Source organism: Branchiostoma lanceolatum, chromosome 4, assembly GCF_035083965.1.
Source record: "Branchiostoma lanceolatum isolate klBraLanc5 chromosome 4, klBraLanc5.hap2, whole genome shotgun sequence".
In the NCBI taxonomy this organism is placed as follows: domain Eukaryota; kingdom Metazoa; phylum Chordata; class Leptocardii; order Amphioxiformes; family Branchiostomatidae; genus Branchiostoma; species Branchiostoma lanceolatum.
The window spans coordinates 1,568,612-1,592,197 of record NC_089725.1 but is presented as its reverse complement, the minus strand read 5'-3'; the positions used below and the strand labels follow the sequence as shown (position 1 = coordinate 1,592,197).

The 23,586-nt window shown below is 39.5% G+C and overlaps 1 protein-coding gene across 9 annotated transcripts in view; it reads left to right on the top strand.

Moving 5' to 3' along the window:
- The window catches only part of LOC136432211 (pleckstrin homology-like domain family B member 1), a 75,783-nt gene that overhangs the window by 34,508 nt on the left and 17,689 nt on the right, over nucleotides 1-23,586 (top strand). For 7 of the 9 annotated variants that reach the window (XM_066423264.1, XM_066423260.1, XM_066423257.1 and 4 more), the window contains exons 7-17: nucleotides 1,136-1,255; nucleotides 1,547-1,684; nucleotides 3,813-3,854; nucleotides 5,224-5,348; nucleotides 6,800-6,959; nucleotides 12,147-12,257; nucleotides 16,144-16,272; nucleotides 17,132-17,236; nucleotides 21,846-22,032; nucleotides 22,809-22,953; nucleotides 23,462-23,540. In XM_066423264.1, coding sequence (XP_066279361.1) covers nucleotides 1,136-1,255; nucleotides 1,547-1,684; nucleotides 3,813-3,854; nucleotides 5,224-5,348; nucleotides 6,800-6,959; nucleotides 12,147-12,257; nucleotides 16,144-16,272; nucleotides 17,132-17,236; nucleotides 21,846-22,032; nucleotides 22,809-22,953; nucleotides 23,462-23,540 — 1,341 coding nt within the window. The remainder of the gene's footprint in view (nucleotides 1-1,135; nucleotides 1,256-1,546; nucleotides 1,685-3,812; nucleotides 3,855-5,223; nucleotides 5,349-6,799; nucleotides 6,960-12,146; nucleotides 12,258-16,143; nucleotides 16,273-17,131; nucleotides 17,237-21,845; nucleotides 22,033-22,808; nucleotides 22,954-23,461; nucleotides 23,541-23,586) is intronic. The other 2 variants (XM_066423258.1, XM_066423261.1) reach the window with 2 other exon arrangements.

The following is a 23,586-nucleotide window of genomic DNA, read 5'->3' as shown; positions in this document are numbered from 1 at the left end:
CATCTTTTTGCTATTGTTATATTGTGATACTCCTTTGCTTTGTCAAAGAGATTGGTGGCCCAAAATGAAAAAAATGTACATATTTAACACCAGCAATAATGTCCTCTTGTACATACACAATGATGTAACTGTTTTACCAATTTGTGTCTATATTTATAGTATTGGCAAGTGTTCTATATACACATCCCTAAATAAACATGTACCACTTATATCCATGAATAGTTTCATCAGGTTGGTAAGTCACTGAATAAAAAGAAGTTCTATGTACACAACCAAGTGTTTTATCGAGGCGAGATCCTTACTGAATAAAAAGAGACAATTAAACATCGCCATCATTCTATATGTACATGTAGAAGGGAGAACAGATCAATTATGACATGTGTCAGCTCTCTCCTTAGATCCCTTCATGAGGCTTTCAAAATTGGTCATTGGACAAGTTATGTATGATTTACATGTACATATAACCACTTTTAGATTTAAAAAGATTGGAACACATCATAAAACTATAGAGCATATTACTGATAATATCTCTTCTTTGGGCCACGCCAATTTATTTTGTTGCTTCTCGAAATAGCCTGTCCTGTTTTTCCCATTTTGAAAAAAATAAAAATTGGGTCACTATTCCCATTCACAAATTTTAACTCAAAAATTTACTATCTGTTCAGTTGTAAAACTCAATAGCCACCAAAATAGATTATACAGGCCTGCACATACCTAAAAAGTGTAGTCACATTTTAACATAAGTTATAATTTTTCATCTATCAAAACTATTTCTCAATATCAATCCATATATTACATAGCAAAAGGTAATTTTGTTACTGAAATTTTAATACTAGATCAAAAGAAAGGGGTTCATTGCATAAAATGAGCCATACAAAGCTGAAACTTGAATAATCCTCTTATTGTTTATGTTATGTAAACTCTTACATGTATCATCACCCCAGACTATTTGGCAAAAAAAATTTTCATTTTTTTCCCCTTGTTGCTCCAATTTTGTACTGAAAAAAATCTGAGAAGCAACTAATTGAATTGGTGTGGCCTTATAATATTGAAGTGTTTAGATTGTATGAAAGATGTATATCAGATTTTCTTTTTTAATTGGGTAACAAGTTCTCATTCTGTTGTGCCGTTACAGAACCTTCCACCTGACATAGCGGCGCTGGAGAAGGAGCGGACTCACATGATGGGGAAGGTCCAGGTACTGACACGCAGGATCTCCGAGATCGATGAACAGATGGAAGAGGCCATGAGCGAGGTAAGAGTTTCAGCCCGTCAGACATTCTTTCTTTTTTTATTTTTTTATTCAGATTTACCACATTTGTGGAAAGATTCACATAACAGGTGACTATCACCTTTTCAAGATGTCAACCCAGAGCAGACTGTAAGGTTTGGACCATTGCACACCGGGGCATGCCCCTACTCTTTTTCGAAAGCTGTGGTGGGTTCTTTAACGTGCGCAGGGTGTGGCTCTCCCCAAACACGGGACCTCCATTTAACGTCCTATCCAAGAATGATGATGAACATGTCTTGTATATGGACCTTACAGCTTGAGATGGAGAGAGCCTTACTTGAGGGGGAGCACCAATCCGAGAGGGAAGAGTTGCACCACGAGGAACAGCTCATGGCTTCACTGAAGTCCAGACAGGGGGATCTAGACGCTAGTGCTGAGAGCGAGAAACTGAAGGTAACAATACACCAATCATCACAATCATATTAACAGTTCAACCAATGATAGCAATTGTCAATAATCAGATTGACCAATGAGAGAGTGGGTGCATGTCTTTGATTTTGATTTGCATTTCTACATTTTCATGGAGGTGGGCCGGGCTAACTGTCCATCACAATTAGCCGTTCGACCAATGAGTGCATGGCAATCAACAGTTTGACAAATGAGAGAGTGGCTGCATGTTTGTCAAATGTTTTCATTTTTAATTTGCATTTAGACATTTTCATGGAGGTGGGCCAGGCTAACTGTCCATCACAATTAGCCAGTTTAACCAATGATAGCATGGCAACCAGCAGTTCCACCAATGAGAGAGTGGCTGCATGTCTGTCAAATGTTTGCATTGAAATGTTGATGTTCATGTCTTCGGTAGTTATGTCCAAGTAAAAGAACTACCTTCACTAATACACAAGTGATGCAATTAATATTGATATCCCATATTTTCTGACCAATTAGTTTAGAATTGTAAGAGCAATACATAGTATATGCTAACAATCCTAGCTGTTGTGTGATATAGATCTGAACTGACAAAATAGTTTCAAATTTTTTGCATTATAGCCTTGTGTAGCATTGGACAACTCTTAGTTTGTCAGTAATCAATTACTCAACTTTCTCTACTTTAGACTGTTTGCTAACATTATTTTAGATACATTTTGCAGTTTCCATTAACATATTGTAGGTTTGTACTCTAACCACTATTGCTCTACCTTCTTTTTTGTGCTTGTCTGTTGGTGTGGCTATAGAGGGTAAGTCATAGACATGTAACACTGTGTGGCTTCCAAAACATGGTCTGTGTGGCAAGGAGGTATTATAATACATTCACCTTGAAAATATTCTCAAACCAATGAAACTCATCATCATCATAATAGTTTCATCATAGTGAAACTATTATATAACTTACAGTTACTGAATTCTTGGAAAAAAAACAATTTTTAAGAAATTCTGCAAAAAGTTACATGCATTGGTACTGCAAATCTCGACATGTTTGCAGTGGTTTTATTTCTGCAGTGACATCTCCTCAGAGAATTCATGATACCGCAAATAAGCATCACTATTGAATTGTTACAACCCCAAACTTATAACACGGCGAAAACCCCCTTTCTCCTTCAACTGCAAAATTGAACCCCTGCGAAAAGAAATGGATTTTACAGTCACCCGTTGGCCAAAATGGCACTACTTTGAAATTGGTTTCTTTTGCCAGAAGACACCAGGTTACCAGAAACAGGTGGCATGGTTTTCCCCCCATTCTGTGGAGCAATTATTGTAGCAAATCTCTCCCTCATTCGGTTCCCTGTGAAAACCCACAGCTGAAAGCCTACTCCCACGACAAAGACTGGAATCAAAGTGGGCCCAGAATTGGCAAAGTAATTTCGCCCAGATGTTTTCTGCTAATGAAGAACCCACGAAACCAGGAGCGTAGAACACACTTTAGTTGTCATACCGTTGATGAAACACCCAACATGATCTGTCGGGGAGAGGAAATAATCAAGAACTTACAAAATACCGTAAATCAAGGAATGTTCACTCCGATTTTATTTTCTCCACCACGAAATCATGATGTTGCGAAATTCAATATGAACATTATTTTGCGTTTCTACTGTACTACAGAATTGTTTCAACCAGGAGCCTCAAACACTGGCTAAGACCTACTTTAATGTCTCTCCTACTGTGAAATGAAGTCCCCGCGAAAATGACTGAATTTACGGTACAGTCCTGATCTAGTTCAAGAGACTTGATTGTGTGCAGTGTTTGGTTTTCTTCCTTCCATATCAGTATACCCATCCCTAATGATAGCTTTCAGTTCTCTGTTAGCTTTCACTAGATGAATTGACAGTGAGCTTGCATTGCTTCCTTCACAACTGCGTCGTACAGCTTATTTTGTTTCAAAGGTAAATGGAGCAAAATTGATGCTTTTACTATCTTTATACTGGGCTGCTTAAAAGCTTTTATTCCAACCTCTTTGCCACACAGATTTACCCTATTATCTTTGCATGAACACAACCCACACAGTCTCTTTCCTGTCTTTATTACCATCAAGTGTTGTCTTGCATGTACAACATCTCATAACCGTCTGTTGGTGTTTTTCCAGAGGAAGAAGCCTGTAGTTTCCTCACTGCATGAACGCCCAAAGGTGTCTGGTGATCTTTTCTTCAGTGTGTGCTTAACTAACTTCTGATTGCGAGAGACTTCTAACAAGCTCCAATCCTTTAAACTTTTGCTTGTTTTATTAACAGTAAAACGCAAATGTACTTATTCTGGGCTGTATACGACAAATTGTCATTTTGCACCTTTGCTAATGTTCCCTGGGCAAACCTTATAGTATATTTGACTTGGGGTTCTCTGCTATTAGCTGTGTACAGTGTATGTTAGCATGTTAGAAACCATTAGCCTTTTTAACGTCCTGCTCTAAAGATGTCCACGTGAAAAGAATGTCAAGTGTGGTGTTTCATTGTTGCTCACTATTGCAGTTCATTAATCACTCATTTGCCTAACAAACATTAATAGCATTGCCGATCTGTGAGCACAAAGTGCCAAACAAAACCCTGTCCTGCTTCCCAGGAGAAAAGGAAAGGAAGGCAGCTGGTTTTTCAAATGGGATGGCTCACTATGTAGAATAGGAGCAAGTCTAGGCAAATCTGTATGCTATAAAACCTGGACTAGGCCCACTTTACACGTCAAATTTCGCGATGTCTAGACCGGCGATGTCAGGACAACACCATCTTTTTCCACAAGAGTAAAGAGGAATTTTATCGTCGTAGAAAGGCTTTTTTTACGATATTGCGAAAATCGGACAGCTCCAAAGTACTCGAAATAAAGGAGTCAACGATAGCAGTGCACGTTTTTCAGCCAGGCCGTCAGACTCCCAATAGGGGGAGGTCAGGATTCAGGCTAATACTAGTAGTGCAGTAGTGTCGGTCGCACAAAATGGCGGAAGGATGCACCAAAATTAGGCATAAGGATAGGGCACTGATGAAATGATTTCTTACAGTCGGTATTGCTCAAAGTCAGGCTATCAAAGGTATCTTCATGATCCTGGCAAGTTCACAATTCTCATTGAGTACGTTATAGGAATCAGCCTAGCAACAAAATTTATCAAGATGGGTCTGTATCAGTATCTATATAGCCGGTATAACCGCCATTAGGCGTAACACACCAGCTTATTTATCAAAATTTATCACGATGGGTCACCACTGCAATCCAATTCATGTGTCCCGCGATACTTCCTGGCAGTGTGTGTTCCAATATCGCAACACTGAAATTGGATGATATTGGCAAAAACTGTGTGTGAAGTGGGCCTAAGGAGAACCCCAACATAGGAACAGAACTCCAGAGTTACAAGTTAATGTCATTTGCATGACAAAAAAAAAAAATACATCAGTATGGTTTAGACAGCAGCTGCCTCTTTTGGACGCTGTCCAGAATTGTCAGGATGCAGCCTGTACACCCCCTGATGAGACAATGGAACCTTCCCCTGAACCCTTGTATCCCCGCCTTTCCAGGGGAAGAAGTCTGTGGAGGAAAAGCGACACCAGCTGGAGCTCGTGAAGAAAAAGTACGAGGACACGCGCCAGCTGCTAGAGAGATGTCTCCCCAGTGAACAGGAGAGACTTATGCAACAGTACAAGTAAGTCATTCTGTATCTCTCTCTCTCTTTGTCAGTCAATCAAAAAGACTACATTGTGTATGACTTAAACTGCGCAAAACACGATGGTATGGTTCCAAATTCAAGTTCAAATACAAAGCATTTTCTTTAGTCCAAGCTTAAGCTCATTGTTCAAAAAGAGACAAGTTTTGGGGCCAGCCTGGCAACATATATCTGTATCTGTATAGCCGATATAACTACCCTTTGGCGTAACACACCAGCTTCGCAGGCAGCAGCTTGTTACTTGTATATTACACTGAACGACCTGCTGATATATATATCCGCAAGAGTTTGTTTGAAAGCTATCTTATGAGTATGCCTCTATTAAATGTAGTTGGTGGCAACGAGTTCCACTCTATAATAGTTCAAAGGACAGACTATTTCTTGTTCTTTTCTGAGCTGCTGTCTGAGTGGATCGAACCTTAACAGTCCTGTCTACGCAGCGTGGTATATCGGTTATTACGAATTGTGCACAAAGCATAAAGATGGATGTATGGAGTCTAGGTTAGTTGTCATTCGGTGCTTGGTGACTCATGGTACGTTTTAGATGCATATATCTTTTCTTTATTATAGCTGATTCACAGGGGAAATTATATATGATGTGCAATGTATGAAAGTACAATGACTTAAAATGATTTAAAAGATCAATATTTTTGTACTGATTTTTTTTACTGTTTGCTAATATGTAACGAAGAGATCCCTTGCCCTACTTTGATACATAACGGGAATTTTCAATATTTTGACTTCCTATATGGGAGACTAAACAGCCTAGACCCCACGGTGAGAGACCTCAAGTAAAAAACAGGGTTTAAACCATTGAAAATCCTTTATTGGTGGGATTTGTTGTGAAATCTGGGCAGTATAGGAGTGGCTGTGGTAGGATAGACTCAATTAATTCAAATAAATGGTCTTTCTGTACCTTCTGGGTTTTGGCACCCCCATGATACAGTGGGATGGTCTTCACCTGTGTGTCTGAAGCCTGTAGGACCTATCCAAGGGCTCTGATTGGGGGGGGGGAGTTATCTGGAGAATAGCCGTATAGAATTTGTAGGGAATGAATCTGATAACAGTTGACACAAGCATAGTGTTAAACAACACTGTGGCGACGCTTACTGTTACTGTTATATGTATTTATTGTTTATTGTCGTTGGAATGTTTATTGTGTATGTCACTGTCATATTTTGTCGTTTGTATTTGATTTTATTATGATTTGCACAGCCGGAGTCGAGTTGAGATGTATCGTTGCGTTATAATGTATAGATATTTATAGCACCTTGATCACAGGTCCAATATTAATGTAGATCAATCAATTTCCTGGTGGGGGGAATGGATACCGGAGCTGTTGGTTGTTGTAGTTACCACTCAGCACCAAGGCCACCCGGGCTTGCGGCGAGGTTGTTGTTGACTTGTTTATTGTTTGTGTTGTTGTGTAGGAAGGAGAAGGAGTGCCTTGAGTACGAGCAGAAGTCGTTTGAGGACCTGGAGTTCCAGCAGCTTGAGCTGGAGAGTAAGGTGGAGGAGGAGAAAGAAGTGGTACAACAGCAACTCCTGGAGGAGGAACAAGTCCTTCAGGACCAGATCCAAACCAGAAAGGTATTACTAACTCTGTCCTCACTATTAATAGAATATTGCTGTAAATGATGGCAGTGGTTCTATTTCATGGTAAGGCCATGTTTACTTGATGATATGGATGACATGCACGGGCGCATAAATTTCCGTCTGTTTCCAAAAGAAAAAAAAATTTTGATCAAACTGTAAATCGTACAAAGCGGACATGAAATGAGAAAATATATGCTGAAAAGTGCAAAAAAATATCGGAAAACGAATACTAATGTTGTAGGATGCCAAAGTCAATTCCAACGTCAAAGAAGAAAATGTGAAAGTACAAAAGTGAAGAGTCAATTTTTCAGTATACTGTGTTTTTAGTCACTAGTTCAACCTTCCTGATTACTCCTGACCAGATTTCATAATAACCCATGATAACCCGCAGAGGATGTCATCCATAAATCAAATCAACTTGGCCTATAATGGTGAAAAATAATTAATGACTTATGTCTTGTAATGTTCATGGTACGTTTGAGTTCTCGGTAGCCCTATGCAATGTAGTCATACTGTACAGTAAGGCAACATCAATTTATTTTCTTGGTTAACGAAATAAAAAAAAGATTTTTTTAAATGCTAGATTGGAAAAACAACATGCAAACAGAATCTCAGAGGAATGTTTTTACTTTGATGCACACAATTTCCAGTTTTCACCCCAGCCTTCTGTTTTCATGATTTTTTTTCTAAAATTGAAAATTAAAATCTGTTAAACAAGAAATTAATTTGGTGTGGCCTAATGGAAACAAAAATTCTCATGGTGGTTTTAAGTTCCTGGTGAAGCGGTCACTGCGAAAGCTGCTAATATAAAACCACAGCGAAAATTACAGTTCCACATGCGCATCCTTCCTACACTTGTACATTCATGTATTAAATGTACTCCACGTGGGTACCCGATGATGTGGGTACCAAAAAGTAAACGTGACACAGTGGTCTTATGGTTAAGCCCCCGTCACAAATAAGAAATTCAGCTTGGCCGACGTGTTGGCGAGCTTCAAATGTGCATTTTCGGCCGAAGTACGGCCGATGTCCTGTCGATTACGCAGGCTTAGGGCGATTTTTAGAAATCAAAGTTGATCCAAATATTGGCCTTTTACCAGGTTAGTCGATACTGACTTCGTCCATGTCGAAGAGATGGTACCATCTAATGGGGGATTTTTAGTTTTTAGTGTTCCACAGACGTCACCTGAGATTTTAATTGGAAAATATGGTCGACACTCGGTCGATTTTGAGATTCGGCGAGCTTCGGGCGATCTACAAATTTGGCCGACGCTCGCATGAATTGTGATGCCTGCTTTAGGATGTTTAATGGAGGTCCCATGTTTGAGGAGAGCCACACCTCAAGCACACCTCAAAGACCCCATACTTATCGAAAAGAGTAGGGGTACTTTCCGATGTGAAGGAATGAAATAAATCTATCCGGGATTCTCTTCAGTACAAACCTGGTGTGTTACGCCATGAGGCGGTTCACCGGGTATGCAATACAAACAAACATTAACCGATCCAACTGTGCTGTGGAAATGAACTCTACGTTGTTTGTTCTCTCCTGCTCTAAATGACAAAGCATGAGGCAACTAGTATACAGTCATACTTTAAGGTAACCCAGAGGTCTACGATCAGGGGAGGTCTAAGGTAAAATCTCATGCTTAGTTGCCAAGTCAAAACAGAGTGGCTTTGTATCCGCTCAATCCCAATCAAACCACCTGGTTTGCTAAGTGAATTTTCACTCATGGCAACCCTGGGCTACAACTCAAAGGGCCTTTTTCTGCTAATCACCAAGTCCTCCTGTGAACAGCATGTTCGCCTGTTGTCTAGGTATTCATTTTGTCAGAGATAAATCCTGAATTCCCCCTTGAATTTGAAAAGAACCCTCTTCAAGAAATGAACTTCCTGCATATTTCTTGAGCGCCAAATACTCAGAACCCGGTGACCTTTTGTGCGACTACCATGGCCTTTCTGCCATGCATGACCCTTTCAACTGCTCAGACTGTTACAGCTTATTCAGCAGAAGTGCAGAAAATGCCCAATCCTACTTGTGTGTCATGCTTATAACTTAGGCCACAGCAAGTAAATCTCACGGATGACATTGATTTTCGGCTGATTTAAATTAAAGAAAAACAGAGAATTTCTTGCACAATGTGTAGAATGATGTAGAAGTGATACAAATATAGTAGCCTGAACTTAGGCCACAGCAAGTAAATCTAATGTATGACATCAGAAGCATTGATTTTTGGCTGATTTAGATTAAAGAAAAACAGAATTTTTTGCACAATGTATAGAATCGTAGAAGTGATACAAATATGGTAGCCTTGAGGTTAATTACTGTTGTAGTGACACCGTAGGCTACCACACTAGTTTCGCTTTCTTCACATATTCAATAGAGGCATAAAAGACTTGTTGACTGTGATACAATGTTTTGTCGCCTCAATTCTAATGTTTTGGTCTGTATTTCACAAATTTAAGCATCTTGTGTTTTTTGTCCTACTTGTTTGTTTTTTCAAACTCTCGCTTAGAATTTACTTGCTGTGGCCTGAAGCTTGTGCTATGTTATGTTGATGTAATTTGAGATACTCTATAATCAGCCTTGGAAGGAAACAAAGGAAAACTTGCGTTGACAACCTTCTGGACGGGAAAAGTGGTCATAACAATGTTTCTGTCAACATTAAGCAGAAGTGATTGTTTTGACTAGGACTAAATATGGCTAATGTGTTGTTCCCATACTCCAATGTACTAAACATGATTAGCAGGTATCACATTTCGCTGTTTATACAAGAGGAAGAATACTGTTGTTGTATTGAAAAATAGGTGGGGCTTTCCCTCTTGGCAAGTTTCCCCAGCTACAAGTAACATTTTCTTTAGCAGTTCCCAGTATAAATATAGCTTTCCACCACACCCAGGGATGTTCCTGTAGCTCACAGTTGAGCTCCTATTTCTAATTCGTTGTTAACTGACCGCGGTTCAATCCCGGGAAGGGCATCTCGATTGGGGCTGCACCCGTCTTTCGGAAGGGAGTAAAATTGGGATCCTGTGTTTGAGGAGGTGCAACCCCTCCCTGTAAATTTAAAGATATACCCTGCTACTGAAACACTAAGGAAACTTGCTGCCCTTTGTGCCACTAAGCACCACAAGGGTCTGAACGAACAACAAACGAACCACATCCGAACGCCAGCATCACACGCTAGGAAAATATCTCCAAATGACATTTTCGGCAGTAATACAATGTCCTCTCAATCTTTGCACGTTTTTTAGGGATCGGTCGAAGTTCGCAGGGCATCGAGCCCCATCCAATGTGATAACTAAGGAAGATTTTCAAAATACCGTTGACTCTTTGGCAATTTTGAAACTCCTGGCGATCGACAAATTTGGCCAGTAGATTATTAGTCAAAAGTGTGAGGCTATGCAGCCCTCTCATCGTAAGCCCAGGGATTGAGGAGGGTAGGATGGTGACCTTGGGGTGCTATTTTTAGTAACATGTCGGGTAATGTTTGTGTAGAAGACCTCAAAGGTGAAATGCTAGGATTGTCTGAATAATTTTGGGGTATGAATTATTTTGTTGTTAATGGACTAAAAGTACACACCTCGTCTTGACAATTGATTGACAATTGACTCCTGTTCTGGGGTACCATATATTTGGTGCAGATGATCAAAAGATGTACTAATTATCGTGCCTTTTAGGTGAGTGTCGGGTATTGATGTTTTGGTACCTAGTTTACATGTACATACATGTACATGTACAGATATATGATTCAGCAAAGAACAGAGGATCAGCGTTAAACATGTACTTCTTGTTTGTTTTGCATAACTTGTAAACTCCATAAGCACGCCAGTTTTGTACAGTACATGTAGGTACAAGCTGCATTTGACCAGGAGATGGACCCCTACTGTTTTTGTTAAGAAGTGAAGTGAAGTGAACTTTATTGCTCAACAATCTTACATGGTACAATGTATGGCATGAAATCAACAATACTACAAGGCTAATCTATCCTACAATTCTAAGTACAAAATATTTTCGAAACCAGTGTATTTGTTACAATATATAATCATGTATGGGTAATTCTGTCTCGCTTTTCGAATGATTTATGGAGAAATTGACCTATGTACATGGATATAGGAGTCGGACATGACAACAGTACATAGAAAATATCGCTCTGTGTACCAGATAGGGTGAAGTTTGTCTTAGTAATAATAGTCTGTAAAAGCATATCTCTCTCTTTGCTATAAGTTGGACAATTCATTACAAAGTGGAATTCATCTTCAACACTTCCATTACATGTGGGACACAATCTCTGAGTGGCTGGTGTGTTGTGGTGTCGACCCTTTTCAACTTCTAAGCAATGTGCACTGATTCTCAGCTTTGTTATGCTATTTGCAAACAGTTTATTATGTGTGATGCGATCTTTAACGTGCTCGAGGTGTGGTTCTCCTCAAACACGGCACCCCTGGCTTCACGTCCCATTTGAGAGTATATCCCTTACGTAAGCTAGGTGCTCATTTTCACATGAATCAAGTGAGGAAACAGGTGTGAAGTGCCTTTCTAAGGTCACAACATTGAGGCTTGTTCGGGATTCAAACCCTTACACAAGTTACAACAAGACCACCTTGCCACCAATTCTGGAGCAATGCAGTGGCGTCGCAGTGGCGCAGTGGCAGGGTGTTTGGCCCCAGAGATACTGAGTTCGAATCCGGGGTTCCCTGATTTGTCCCGTTGACGTTGTGCCCTTAGGAAAGGCACTTTACACGACTTTCCTCACTTCACTCAGGTGTAAATGAGTACCTAGCTTCGGTTAGGGACGTCCCTCGGATAGGACGTTACATGGAGGTCCCGTGTTTGAGGAGAGCCACACCTCAAGCACGTTAAAGAATCCACCGCACTTATCGAAAAGAGTAGGGGTCCTTCCCGGTGTGAGTGGTTCAAAACCTACAGTCCTATGGCCGCACATGGGGCAATCGTCATATTGAGGTCACCTGAGTTAGCGCCGAATGGCAGTCGCTCCAGGCCCTTGCGATCTAGCCCCGCCAAATGTGCGCTCCTCGCAATTCAGCCCCTGGTTGCGAAGAGAGAGTATTCGGCCTACCCAGTAACAAAACCTGTGGCAAACTAAAGTGGAGTTGTTGCATTCTTGTGATAGCTACTAAAAGGTGAGAGCGTGTGAGTAATTTTTCCCTCCATCCCCCTCACAGCAACGGCTGTTCCAGCTGGAGAGACAGCTGAAGGAGACGATGCGACAGTCGCAGCAGGAGACAGCACGGCTGGACGAGGAAAGGAACATGTACCTGGAACAGCTGCAACAGGTAAGCCACACCTAGATGCCTAATATGGCTTCCGACTACACGTGTATCTGATACCGGCTCAAGTACCACCTGTAGGGTGGCACAAGTTATTTACCCAGAAATGAGGTGTTCAAATATTTGTCATAGTGTGGAACTCATTTCCACCAAGTACTGCAGGAGCATTGTTTATTGTTTATTTGCATATATGTACAATAATTATTATAAAAAGATAAACAGGGCAAAAAGAAAACATGCAAGGGGGGCCAGAAGCCTAGGTGGCTTTTCATGGGCCTCCCCTAAACTAGACATTTTTACAAAATTATATATAATCCAAACTAAGCAAAATTAACGAAAGAACAAATTAAAATTGTACCATACATGTAAATCCTAATGAAACAAATGGAAAAGAAGAGGAACTACAAAATAAATTGAGTTATAAACATGAAAAGTAAGATTATGCTATATAATAAGTGTGATTACACTATACATTATCAAATAACCATTTACAATTTGTAAAGAAATAGATCAAAATTATACAAAATATACAAAATGTTAATCATATGAATTATTCTGTCATCAAATATCAAAGGAAAAGCGGAAAACAAGGAAAGCAAACAAATCAGGAGAAGGCAATGCTTGGATGTTCTGTAAAATCTGTCTTGAGAAGTTTTTTGAAACTGGGTAATGACGAGCAGGACTGTTTAGATAGCATCCTCATTAGATAGCTTTAAACAACGCTTACAGTAAGATGTGCAAAAGTTAGGTGTGACAGGTCGTTCAGTGTAATATAAACAGCTGCCCATGTGCCTATGAAACTTGTGTTACGCCAAAGGGTGGTTATAACGGCTATTCAGATACAGATACACCTGGAAAGGTGACAGACATTCTTCAGATGTCAATCTCCCACATTCTGACTTTCACAGAATGTTACGGATGAGTTGATCGCATCTCGCACAACCCAAGTCGTACTGTAAATCTGGAAATGTTCGCAGTGGTTTCATTTTTGCCATGACTGTCCACCTGCGAGTCCATAACACCATGCATGCAGTTTCCAGTGTACTGATACTGTACTACTGTAACAGTATTGTATTAACCTGCAAATCTAAAACACCACTGAAACCTCCTGTCACCTTCTACTGCTTCTATTAAGGGAAAGAGCTTCAAGGTTTATATGCAGTGTTATAAGTTTACAGTTGAAACAATTCCATACAGCATTCGGTAATTCAATGGAAAGGCCTATTTGCAGTGTCATGAATTTGTGGTAAAGAGCTGCGAAAAAACCCAATAAATAGCTACTAAAGTTTACAGTAGTCTGTAGTTCGTTTGAAGAATTTGGATAAAACACTGGAAAAGGACTGAGGGCACTTATACGTTATCCTCCTGGTATAGAGTAGGAGTTGGTACTTCCTGATTGAAGTGAATCATGGCTCAAAGAGACAATGCAATATCTGATATCCTTGTGACTGCTCAACTCTCATGATACAAATGTACATTTTGTAGCAGGTGCCTTTTAAATGGTATTCTGTAAAGATTTTTGCTTTGTTCATTTGTCAAACAAAAATCAAACAAAAACAGGTAATAACCACAGCTATCATTGGATGGATACTGTTAATTCATTTATTATCACAGGCATTACAGGAATACGGTAGAAGGGGTAAGGAGGTTTTCATGATATTTGTGGTGGAAACAATATTGTATTATATATTACAAATTTTGTGTCGTGAATTCGCAGTAGGGAGATTACCGGGGGTAAAAGAGAGAGGTAAAACCATTGCAAACATTTCAAGAGTTACAGTATTCTGTGCATGCTTCAAGGCACTGTATGGCACTGAATAGATGTAATCTGTTAGGTATGTGCAACAAGGGCCCCTTTAATGCAGTCACAGTTGATAAAGTTACATTTACAGACCCTCTAGAATTAAGAGATACTTAGGACGGTGTTAAAAGAGACTTAAACAATAACAGGAAGTTGTGACAGAAATGAATGGCATGTCAGTGATGTCATCTTCTCAAATTTCCAACAACACCATTGGCCAAGAAAGGGGCAGTACAAGCTGTAATAGTTTTTTGGGCAGTAAGCTACATTGTGTAGTACATAAGGCTTGAAATTACTTTGTAGGGGAATAGGGGTACTGGTGCACCTAACCCAGCAAATTTAGGTGTGCAGAAACAATTTTAGGTTCACAATATAAGATAACTTAGTAATACAAATGTAAAATATCAGCAAAACATTAGAGTATACAAACCGTACTGCCACTCTTCATAGCTTCAATCCAAAATTCTGTAGCTGTCTTTAAGATTTTAAAGAAGTAAGATGACAAATGCTTTATTATTTTTTCAGTCGTTTTAATGTCAAGAATGTACTGTATGCTAATAGTACCTTCATGTACGTAAACAAATATCTTGCACAGGTTAACCCACAGTAAGAAATTAGGTACACATCTGCAAATTTTGGCCGCACAAAAGTGCATCATGCACACACAGTATTTCAAGCCATGAGTACTCACACAAAATAAACATGTAAACATTGCATTAGACTTGAAAATTTCTCAAGATTAACATGCATGTCATTGAAACTATTCAAGGAGGTAAAATGCATGTCAGTTTGAATATTGTTACCCTGGAATCCAGAGCATATGTACCGGCCCGCACCCAAGCTTTCCCCGGGCCTACCCTCAGCTAGCTTTTGGGCTAGCGGAGAGTGGGGCGGGGTAGGTTATCGGAACCAGCGGGAGGGTAGGCCCGGGAAAGCTCGGGCGCGGGCCTGTACATATGCTCTGGATTCCAGGGTAGAATATTGTAGATGTGAGAGCTATCACATCAAGTAAGTCGAGAGGATTACATAGTATGTACAATGTAGATATACACGTATGCCTGAACATGTTCTAAATTGTAACCTGAATTAACCCACCTCCCATTGTTTCTTACTGACAACTGTGTACTATGTTTTGTCCATTGTGATAGTGCTGCGTTTGGATTATCTATGTGAGTAATAAATAACTTTGCCCTGTGTGGGTCGTTGGGAATGTCTTGTCTGATACTTTAATTTGCTTGTAAATGGTTAATACATTGTTTTTGTGTCAAAAGAAAGTTGCTTGTTTTAAAATTTGTTAAATGATTAGCCTTATATAATGTTGTAACACTACCTGTAACTGCATGTAAACAGTTTTTTGTACATACCGGTATGCCACTAATGACACTGAAATACAACTGAATCAGTTCCTGATAACATTCAACCATGATAATTATTATTCCATAAACATGGACGTTTGTAAAAAAAATATACACCCTTCTGATTTTAGTTAACATTGAACCTTTAAAGTCACACTTCCAGTTCTTTATTCCTGGTAATCACCTTTTTTTTCAATCAAACACAGCAGCCGGTTCAGAATCCTGGCATCCCGATTACTGAAAAATAGCATGGGATTACTAGAGCTGTGTACAGGTACACTGTACCATACAGTACCGGGTACAATCAATTAGGTACAGGTCCAAAATACCTGAACCCTGGTGGACCGATACTGGACCGGTACTAATCAGGTCAAGCCTGACTCAGAGGATGGCCACTTTGACAGATAAAATTACTATGAAATTACCGTGGCAGTGCACTAAAGCCACATCTATACTATACTCCAGCATATAAAACACATTGGCAAGACTGGAGTCAAATTTTCATCTGTGTTTTCATAAAAATAATACCTAGCACAATTAAATATCATGTTGGTACAAGTTCAAACATGCTTTTGTTCTTATTGCAAATCTACCATTTTCTGAACAAGTAGTTTAGGTACAGGTTCAGGTCCGGACCTGTACCTAAACCTGTGTACCTGTACCTAAAATTTGTTTAGGTACACAGCTCTAGCGATTACTGCAAAAAGGCAATTGTGGGTGCTTTTTGTCTTTTCAGGCAAGGGAACAGCTGGCTGAGGTGGAGAAGAGATACTACAGCGTGTCTGGCAAGTCCCCCGCCCCCGGCCCCAAGTCTCCCAACAACAACCACAACCTCAGCCCCATCAGACACAGGTCCAACTCCGAGGTAAGAAACGAATGGTCTTGTGGTAACGTCGTTGTGAAATTATCCTTTTTGAATCCTAAGGTTTTACATTGTTTTGCATATTTCAGCCACAACGGTGACAATTGTCTTTGCTGGTATGCTGTGATATGTGTTAAGTGGTTTGGGCACATCCTGTCTTAATAGTTTTATCAGTGTCCATTGTTTACTAAGGACTTGACAAGCCTTGTTTGTGTTAGATACAGAATGATTTATCCACTCAGTGCCGTACATGTAGGACTTCCCTTGAATGTTGCATTTAGTTCTTGTTCAGTGTTGCTCTTTCTTGGCCAGAACTTTGTCGTCACTAATGTTGGAAGTGCTGCAATGCAAAGTGGCTGACTAAAAAATGATAAAGTTGCCGGCATGGTACACGTGGCTCCTGCATCTCCCAATAACATAGAGGAAGGACGTTAGAGTACTGCGTAGATAAGCTTAAAAAGAATGGGTCACTCATTGACTTGCAAGTGTCTGCCCAAAGACTGGAGAGATATGAGAATGTGAGGAAAAATTTAACAAGGACTGACAAAAAAAAACACCCAGTGGTGTTGAAGTGTATCATGCAGTTACCCTGGTGCAAATGCCTGTTGCCATAGTGATACCATAGCAACAGCTTGATAATTCTCCTGCATTTACAAATAATCTAACCCGTGTTTGTAAATGATCCCAATCCTATATTAGGTACAGACCTAGATTGGCATTTTTGTGTGGTCTAATTTGTGTGAAAGTGCCTTCCTAGTGTGTGCACTTTTTCCCCGTAATATCCCCGACTCCCTTACTCACAAAACCTTTGGCGATCTCTGCGAGCTGTTGCTATGAAAATCACTATGGTTACCCTGCGTAGCCGAGGAGCCGGCTGGCTAGAATGCGAGAGCATTACCGCCGACTGAGGGAGCAACGACTTTTCATAGAGGGGTCCGCCAGCCAGCAGTCTCCCAGACTGGCGAGAGTAAGTTCTCTGCAACTTTAGTGTGCTGTTTTTCTGCTACAAGACACCTACTGCACTGAGCATGAGAAATATACATTTTGTATGTAGAAGGACCTTTAAATAGGATTAGACAATCAAGCCGTTGAAGCTTGCCAAGCGCCCGTAAAGCGAGCCGGCCCTGGCCTACGGTTGATAATATGCAACCTGCTGGTTCAGGAGCCATCCTCGCATGGTACTGCTAAGAAATATTTTTTTACAATACTGAAAATAAAAGGATGCAAGTAAAAATATGAAAATAGCACCAGGAGAATATGCTTAAAAACAGTTGCTTGGGAATGTTGAGAGTAGAAAGTGTACACACGAAAAGAAGTGCAGAAAGTCTAGGTTTAAACCAAAGAAATGTACAGAAGTGTTGTCCTTAACAATTGCCTATGCATGATTAGAAATGTACATGTAGAACTGTCTGCCTCGTCAGAGAAGAAACAATGATGTGAAAAAAACATTTTTGATTGTTTTTTTGTTGTAGTTGACATCAGATTATATACAATGTAGATATTGGCCAGACCCAACCACATTATCCAAAAAATCTTCTTTTTTAAGCTGTTTTTTGTCTTTGAGCACAATGATAACAAGATTGGCAACATAAAAAGATGTTGCCATGGCGACGGTGGTCTCTGTTAACGTTTTCGTTTTTAGCCCACATGCAAATAAGGACCTCGCATAAGCAGCATAAATCATATCAGTCGATCACCTTCTCTACCAAAATAACACAAGTTGTCCAATGTATGAAAATATTGTTTTCACAAAAAAAGATATCGCACCATTTCCTCATAAATTATGTAAATGAGGCGCTCTATGCAAGATTTGTGTCTAATAGTGGCCACATTTACTCAACTTCCAAATGGTGCAAAAATGAAATCCCCATCATTTACCACTATGGATTTATAGTATTTTGTCATTAATTATTAAAATTAAGTATCATTTTGCATAATTGATATCTATCGATATTTATCTCTTTCTCAGTTGCATATGTCATGTGTTTGAGAGTCCTATAAAAGAATGCAGCTGATTCATAAACTGTCCTCATTAATTATGCAAATCAGAAATTGATTTGCATAATTGGCATATCATTATGCAAATCAACACTTAAGCTATCTACACACCAAAAATTATGATGATCTGTCATCCCCTTCTTGCGTTATTCTCTTTCAAAGTTTGAGTCAAAATCAGCTCCTGCAGTTCCAAAAAAAGCCGCTAGGGGGTTCAAATCTACAGGACATATTTTCCTAACAAAGAGCTATCCACCACTTAAAAATCATGACTATAGCATGTTCTGAAGACGAGATTTGAAAAGTGAAAGTTCCCCTGCAGTACCATAGAAAGTCGCTAGGGGGCCCAAAATGCAATCATTACAAGGTCTCCCACAGACCTACCCACCTACAAAATATGAAGACAATGCATCCAGGCATTCTTGAGTTATCGTCCCATGGACTTTCACATTCCTGTACAATTCCTAGAATTCTTGCAATCTGCACACAATAAAGTAAAAATTTGGCTCGCCCCTGAGGCGTCGCCAAAATGTTGGACAGGAACATAATCCAGACCAGGTTTTGAATATGTTTGACAATCTTCGTTGCAATTTGTGCAAGGATCACTAGGGGGCAGTTGCAGCAGCATCACAAGCATGCATGTTGAAGCATGCATGTTCATGATATCTGTCGTTTGGAGTTCTATGCATTGACATAATGGTCCTAATGTTGTTTTACATGTGTAAATGACGCCTTTTTCAAGTTTAAGATTCTACTGCCCAATGTTGCTAATTGCTGACAGTTATCCTTATGATTACTGTTAGTAGACTTACCAGTCACTTCAAAGAGAAATATCCTACCAACTAATACATGTAGTAACAAAAAACATAAGCCCTCACACTTATATATATTGAGTTTTTGAGAGTTTTTGTGAAGTTCCTGTTTCATTCATTATTGTGAATACTAACTAAGTATCTCGTTGATTCTATGTATTTTCCCATTGGCAGACAGGAAATGAGATGACATTTGATAACGTATTCTAGGACCTTTGACCTAACTAACATGTAGAAATACAATCATTATGTAAGTGTGGAAACACAGGCCGACAAAAAAACAGACACCAAAAACAATACCTCCTGTTTCACAAAGGTACAAAGTCATGTAATAGTGATAACAAATGTATATTTTAGGCTCATTAAATCCATGCACTCATGAAAAACAGCAGTTTTTAATGAACATGGCATATAGCTGCATGACTTGTGTAGTCTACTAAGTACTTCTACCTTTTAGTTAATAATATTACATTTAATGTTGTGTGACTAATCTGGATATTTCGCCATTATTTTGTTTGTTGCCCCCAACTGGGAGATTTCTAAGAATCACTGATAATGATATTTAATAAGTACAAAATTGTAATAAGAATGATGCAAATGTATGATCATGTAGTGAACTTGGAAGGGAAGGATTATAAAAACTGTGTAGAGTTTAGCATAAAAGCATGACATCTGCCTGCATAAGATGCGAATATATGGTGTACTATAGGGATACTACAATACAAAAGGATAGAAATACATTTTTTGCATTAAGTAAGGCCATGTTGATTTGATTAATATATGCCTGACTTCCGTGCGCGCATCAATTTTTCGCCCATTTCCACACACACAAAAAGTTTTCTACCATACTGTAAATCGGGGAAAGCAACTATAAAATGAGCAAATACGTGCCGTAAATTGCAAAAAGTTATCTCGGAAAACGGTAACTTATGTCTAGAATGCCAAACTCAAAGAAGAAGATGACTTGTGAAAGACCAAAATACCATTCTCTTTGAATGTGTTTAGTCCATTGTTCAACCTTCCTCACCACGTAGATTTAATACTGAACGCAATTTTTTTTTTTTTTCGAAAACTTTTTTTCTATTCGCACGCTCGCATCAGTTTTGGGATTCCCAGAGGATGTCATCCATACAATCAAATCAACATGGCCTGACTATTCTAAATGACGCCTACCATAACCAACAGACTGGTATCTAATATATTTGATGAAAACTGGGTAATCAGGTCATTTGTTTGAAGTGAAAGCATTATTCACCATAAAAATAAATGCATGCTAGCATATTATTAAGCTTTCTATGTGGTACACATCTTAAATCTTGAGCTTAGCAGAATATTAATTTTGTAACAGCTAATTCCCTTGAAACAGTTTCCTTTTGTGTGAAAGATAAGCCAGTAGATAACTCAGTACAGGAAATTACACATTTTCATATCAGCCAGAAAGATTAAGTTTGTAACAGTTGATGTGCACTTAAGGTTTCCTCCCTGGCTGAACTGACTTTTTGACTTTTTATCATTTTCTCACTAATAAATTAAGAAAGAACTGTAGTTGAATGTACCGAATATTGATAGCTGGTCATGAAAGAATTTTAAATCTGATTTTTGGACCATATGGATGACATCATCAAATTTTATTGCCCTTAATATGATTTTTTTCTAAGAGAAAATTCAGCACTATGGTATATAACAATATTATGAAACTATGTTTTTCATGGACATAATGGTCAAAGCTACAAACGTACCTTTCTCAAATAATTATTGATATCTATGAAGTGTCCATAGTTATTAGAAAATGATTTTTTTTAATTAGGTAAATTCAAGTATTCCTTAATAACTATACAGATTATAAGTAGATATAAATTTTAGCGAACATACATGGATTACATAGTTTCATTGCAGTGCTTTGTACCAAAGTGCTGTATTTTCTGTTAGAACAAAATCATATTTAAGGGCAATAAAATTTGATGACGTCATCCATATGGTCCAAAAAATCAGATTTATAATTCTTTCATGACCAGCTCTCAATATTCGGTACAACTACAGTTCTTTCTTAATTAATTAATTAGTGAGAAAACAATAGAAAGTCAAAAAGTCAATTTAGCCAGGTAGGAAACCTTAACCAACAATGACAAATATGCACAAGCATCAGATGCAAGATAAGACCAAATCAATTTTTTTCCTTGATTCTCTGTCATTTTGAATTAAAAATTTAGCTAGCAGTCCAAATGAAAACAGAAGGCTGGGAAACTTACATCTTACGCCATGTATATTTACACCCTGAACCTCAATGTGCCAAGGTACTGCCCTCAGTCTCTGTTTTGAAGTAATTATTTCAACTTAAAGCACTAAGTGAAACAGTAAGTGAAACACCAAGTGAAACACTAAGTGAAACACTAAGTGAAGCACTAAGTGAAGCACTAAGTGAAGCACTAAGTGAAGCACTAAGTGAAGCACTAAGTGAAGCACTAAGTGAAGCACTAAGTGAAGCACTAAGTGAAGCACTAAGTGAAGCACTAAGTGAAGCACTAAGTGAAACACTAGAAAACTGATAAGGATGGAGAAAGCTGGTTGTCAGATCTTCTGTAGCGCCCCAACGGTCAAATAGTTAGACTAAGCGATAGATGAGCTGAGAAAAGTGAGAGGAGATTATCTTTTAAAACTTGAGAACCACCAAATAGAATTGGTGCAGCCTAAAAAGACAGTTGGAAAGACCGAAAGGATCTGAGAAGACAAGAATCTCAATGTTGAAATTTTTCTGCATTTATTGTTTAGAAGCAGAACCAACAGGCACCCAATGGCACTGCAGCATCCCCTGCCCCTGAGGATGTGAGCAGCCCCTCCCCCACCAGACCCTCCCCCAGGGAGATGGACACCACCCCCAAGACGAGCAAGAGTCTTCCCAGGGACGCCTTCCGCAGACAGGTGCAGGTGGATGTGCACAGGTCGCAGAACGAACAAGGTAAGTCACATTCAGGATCTTCCCACTACTTTGCTCCTGACCACTCCCCAACCACGGTCGGCGCAGGGTTGGGAGTAGCCTGGAATCCATCCTAATCTAGCTACAGTCCGCTCCTCTGATCACATCCAAGCAGATTATGATTTTCCCGAATATGATTTTTTTTCTAAATTCATATAGTTAGCCGGCGCAGACGACTGTTGAAGACTAATAGCTATAGGTAACCTTGCTGACCAACTCCCAACCACAGATGACTTTACTCACGACTAACTCCCAACCATGGTTGGAGACGGTCGGAAGGCCATGTTCGGCTATGTGCGACGGGCTTAAGATGGAGAGTTCTACCTAAAGATATATTACAGATAGCTTCATACTTGTATTTACATGGCTTTGTGTAGTACTTATTTGTACCGCAATACTTAAAGCCCTGACATATAGCAGGGCGTTTTCTAAAGAAGGGAACAAGAGTGCTGCATCCCCTTACCCTGGGAGCAGATCCTCTGATAAGCATAAAAATTCAGATTGGCAAGGGATGCTACTAGGTCACATGTGGCCAGCCTTCAACGCTGAGCTGTCTGACAGTAATTTTGCCCCTCGGGAAGCCTTACAGTACCCCATTTTAACTTGAAACCATGAAAAGCCCCTTTCACACCTTATCACTGCTTGGGTTGCTCTGCTCCCTTGCAATTTTTTCCTGGGAAAAAAACAGCTATTGAGGAAACCACAGTGTTTGCATGTGTGCACATGGGTTGATATACATTTGACCTTTGTTCCCGTAGTTTGGGAGGCCATCCGACGCCAGAAAGAGATGAACCCTGGTCAGCCGGCCCAGCCCGATGCCTGGAGCATGTCCAGTGTGGAGAGCGTGGAGACAGTCAACTCTACAAACTGTTCCATCAGTTCTCCTGAGAAGGACTTGTCAGGGTGGGCATTCATTTTCAATAAGTCAGTTCACAGCTTGAACTGCACATGCCCAGTGTGATGTATTGTGGGTAATATGTCAAAGTGGAAGACATATAGTTGCAAACCACAGTATTTATCCACAACCCCCGGGGTCTATGACGTCAAAATACTATGTTTTGCCACCATAAAAAAAACATATCTGGACATTGATTTTTGTTTCCATACATTCTTCATTTTTCACTTTTCTTAATGGTATATAGAGTGTACAAATGTTGTTTGTGCAGAGTTGCTAAACTGGAGGCTCGCCTTGGCTAGGAAAATATTGTTTAAAAGTTGACACTATCAGTACTGACAGTCTAATTCCAGAAAACTTCTTTTCAATTTTGGGAAGACAAAAACATTATCTGATACTGATGATGTTACTTCATCATGATGCAGAATACCAGGTTTTTCAGAATAAGGCTGTCAGTCCATAGTTATAGTGCCACCTTTCTTTGTGTTTTGATAATCAATATCTCTACCTGTGCAGCCATGACCTGGAGAAGCTGGTTGAACTTGAAGCAATGTTGGCAGAAGCTCAAGCCAAGAAGGAAAAGCTTATAATGGAGGTAGGTGTCCATCTGACAGATGTTGTAAAAGTTTCAAACAATATGT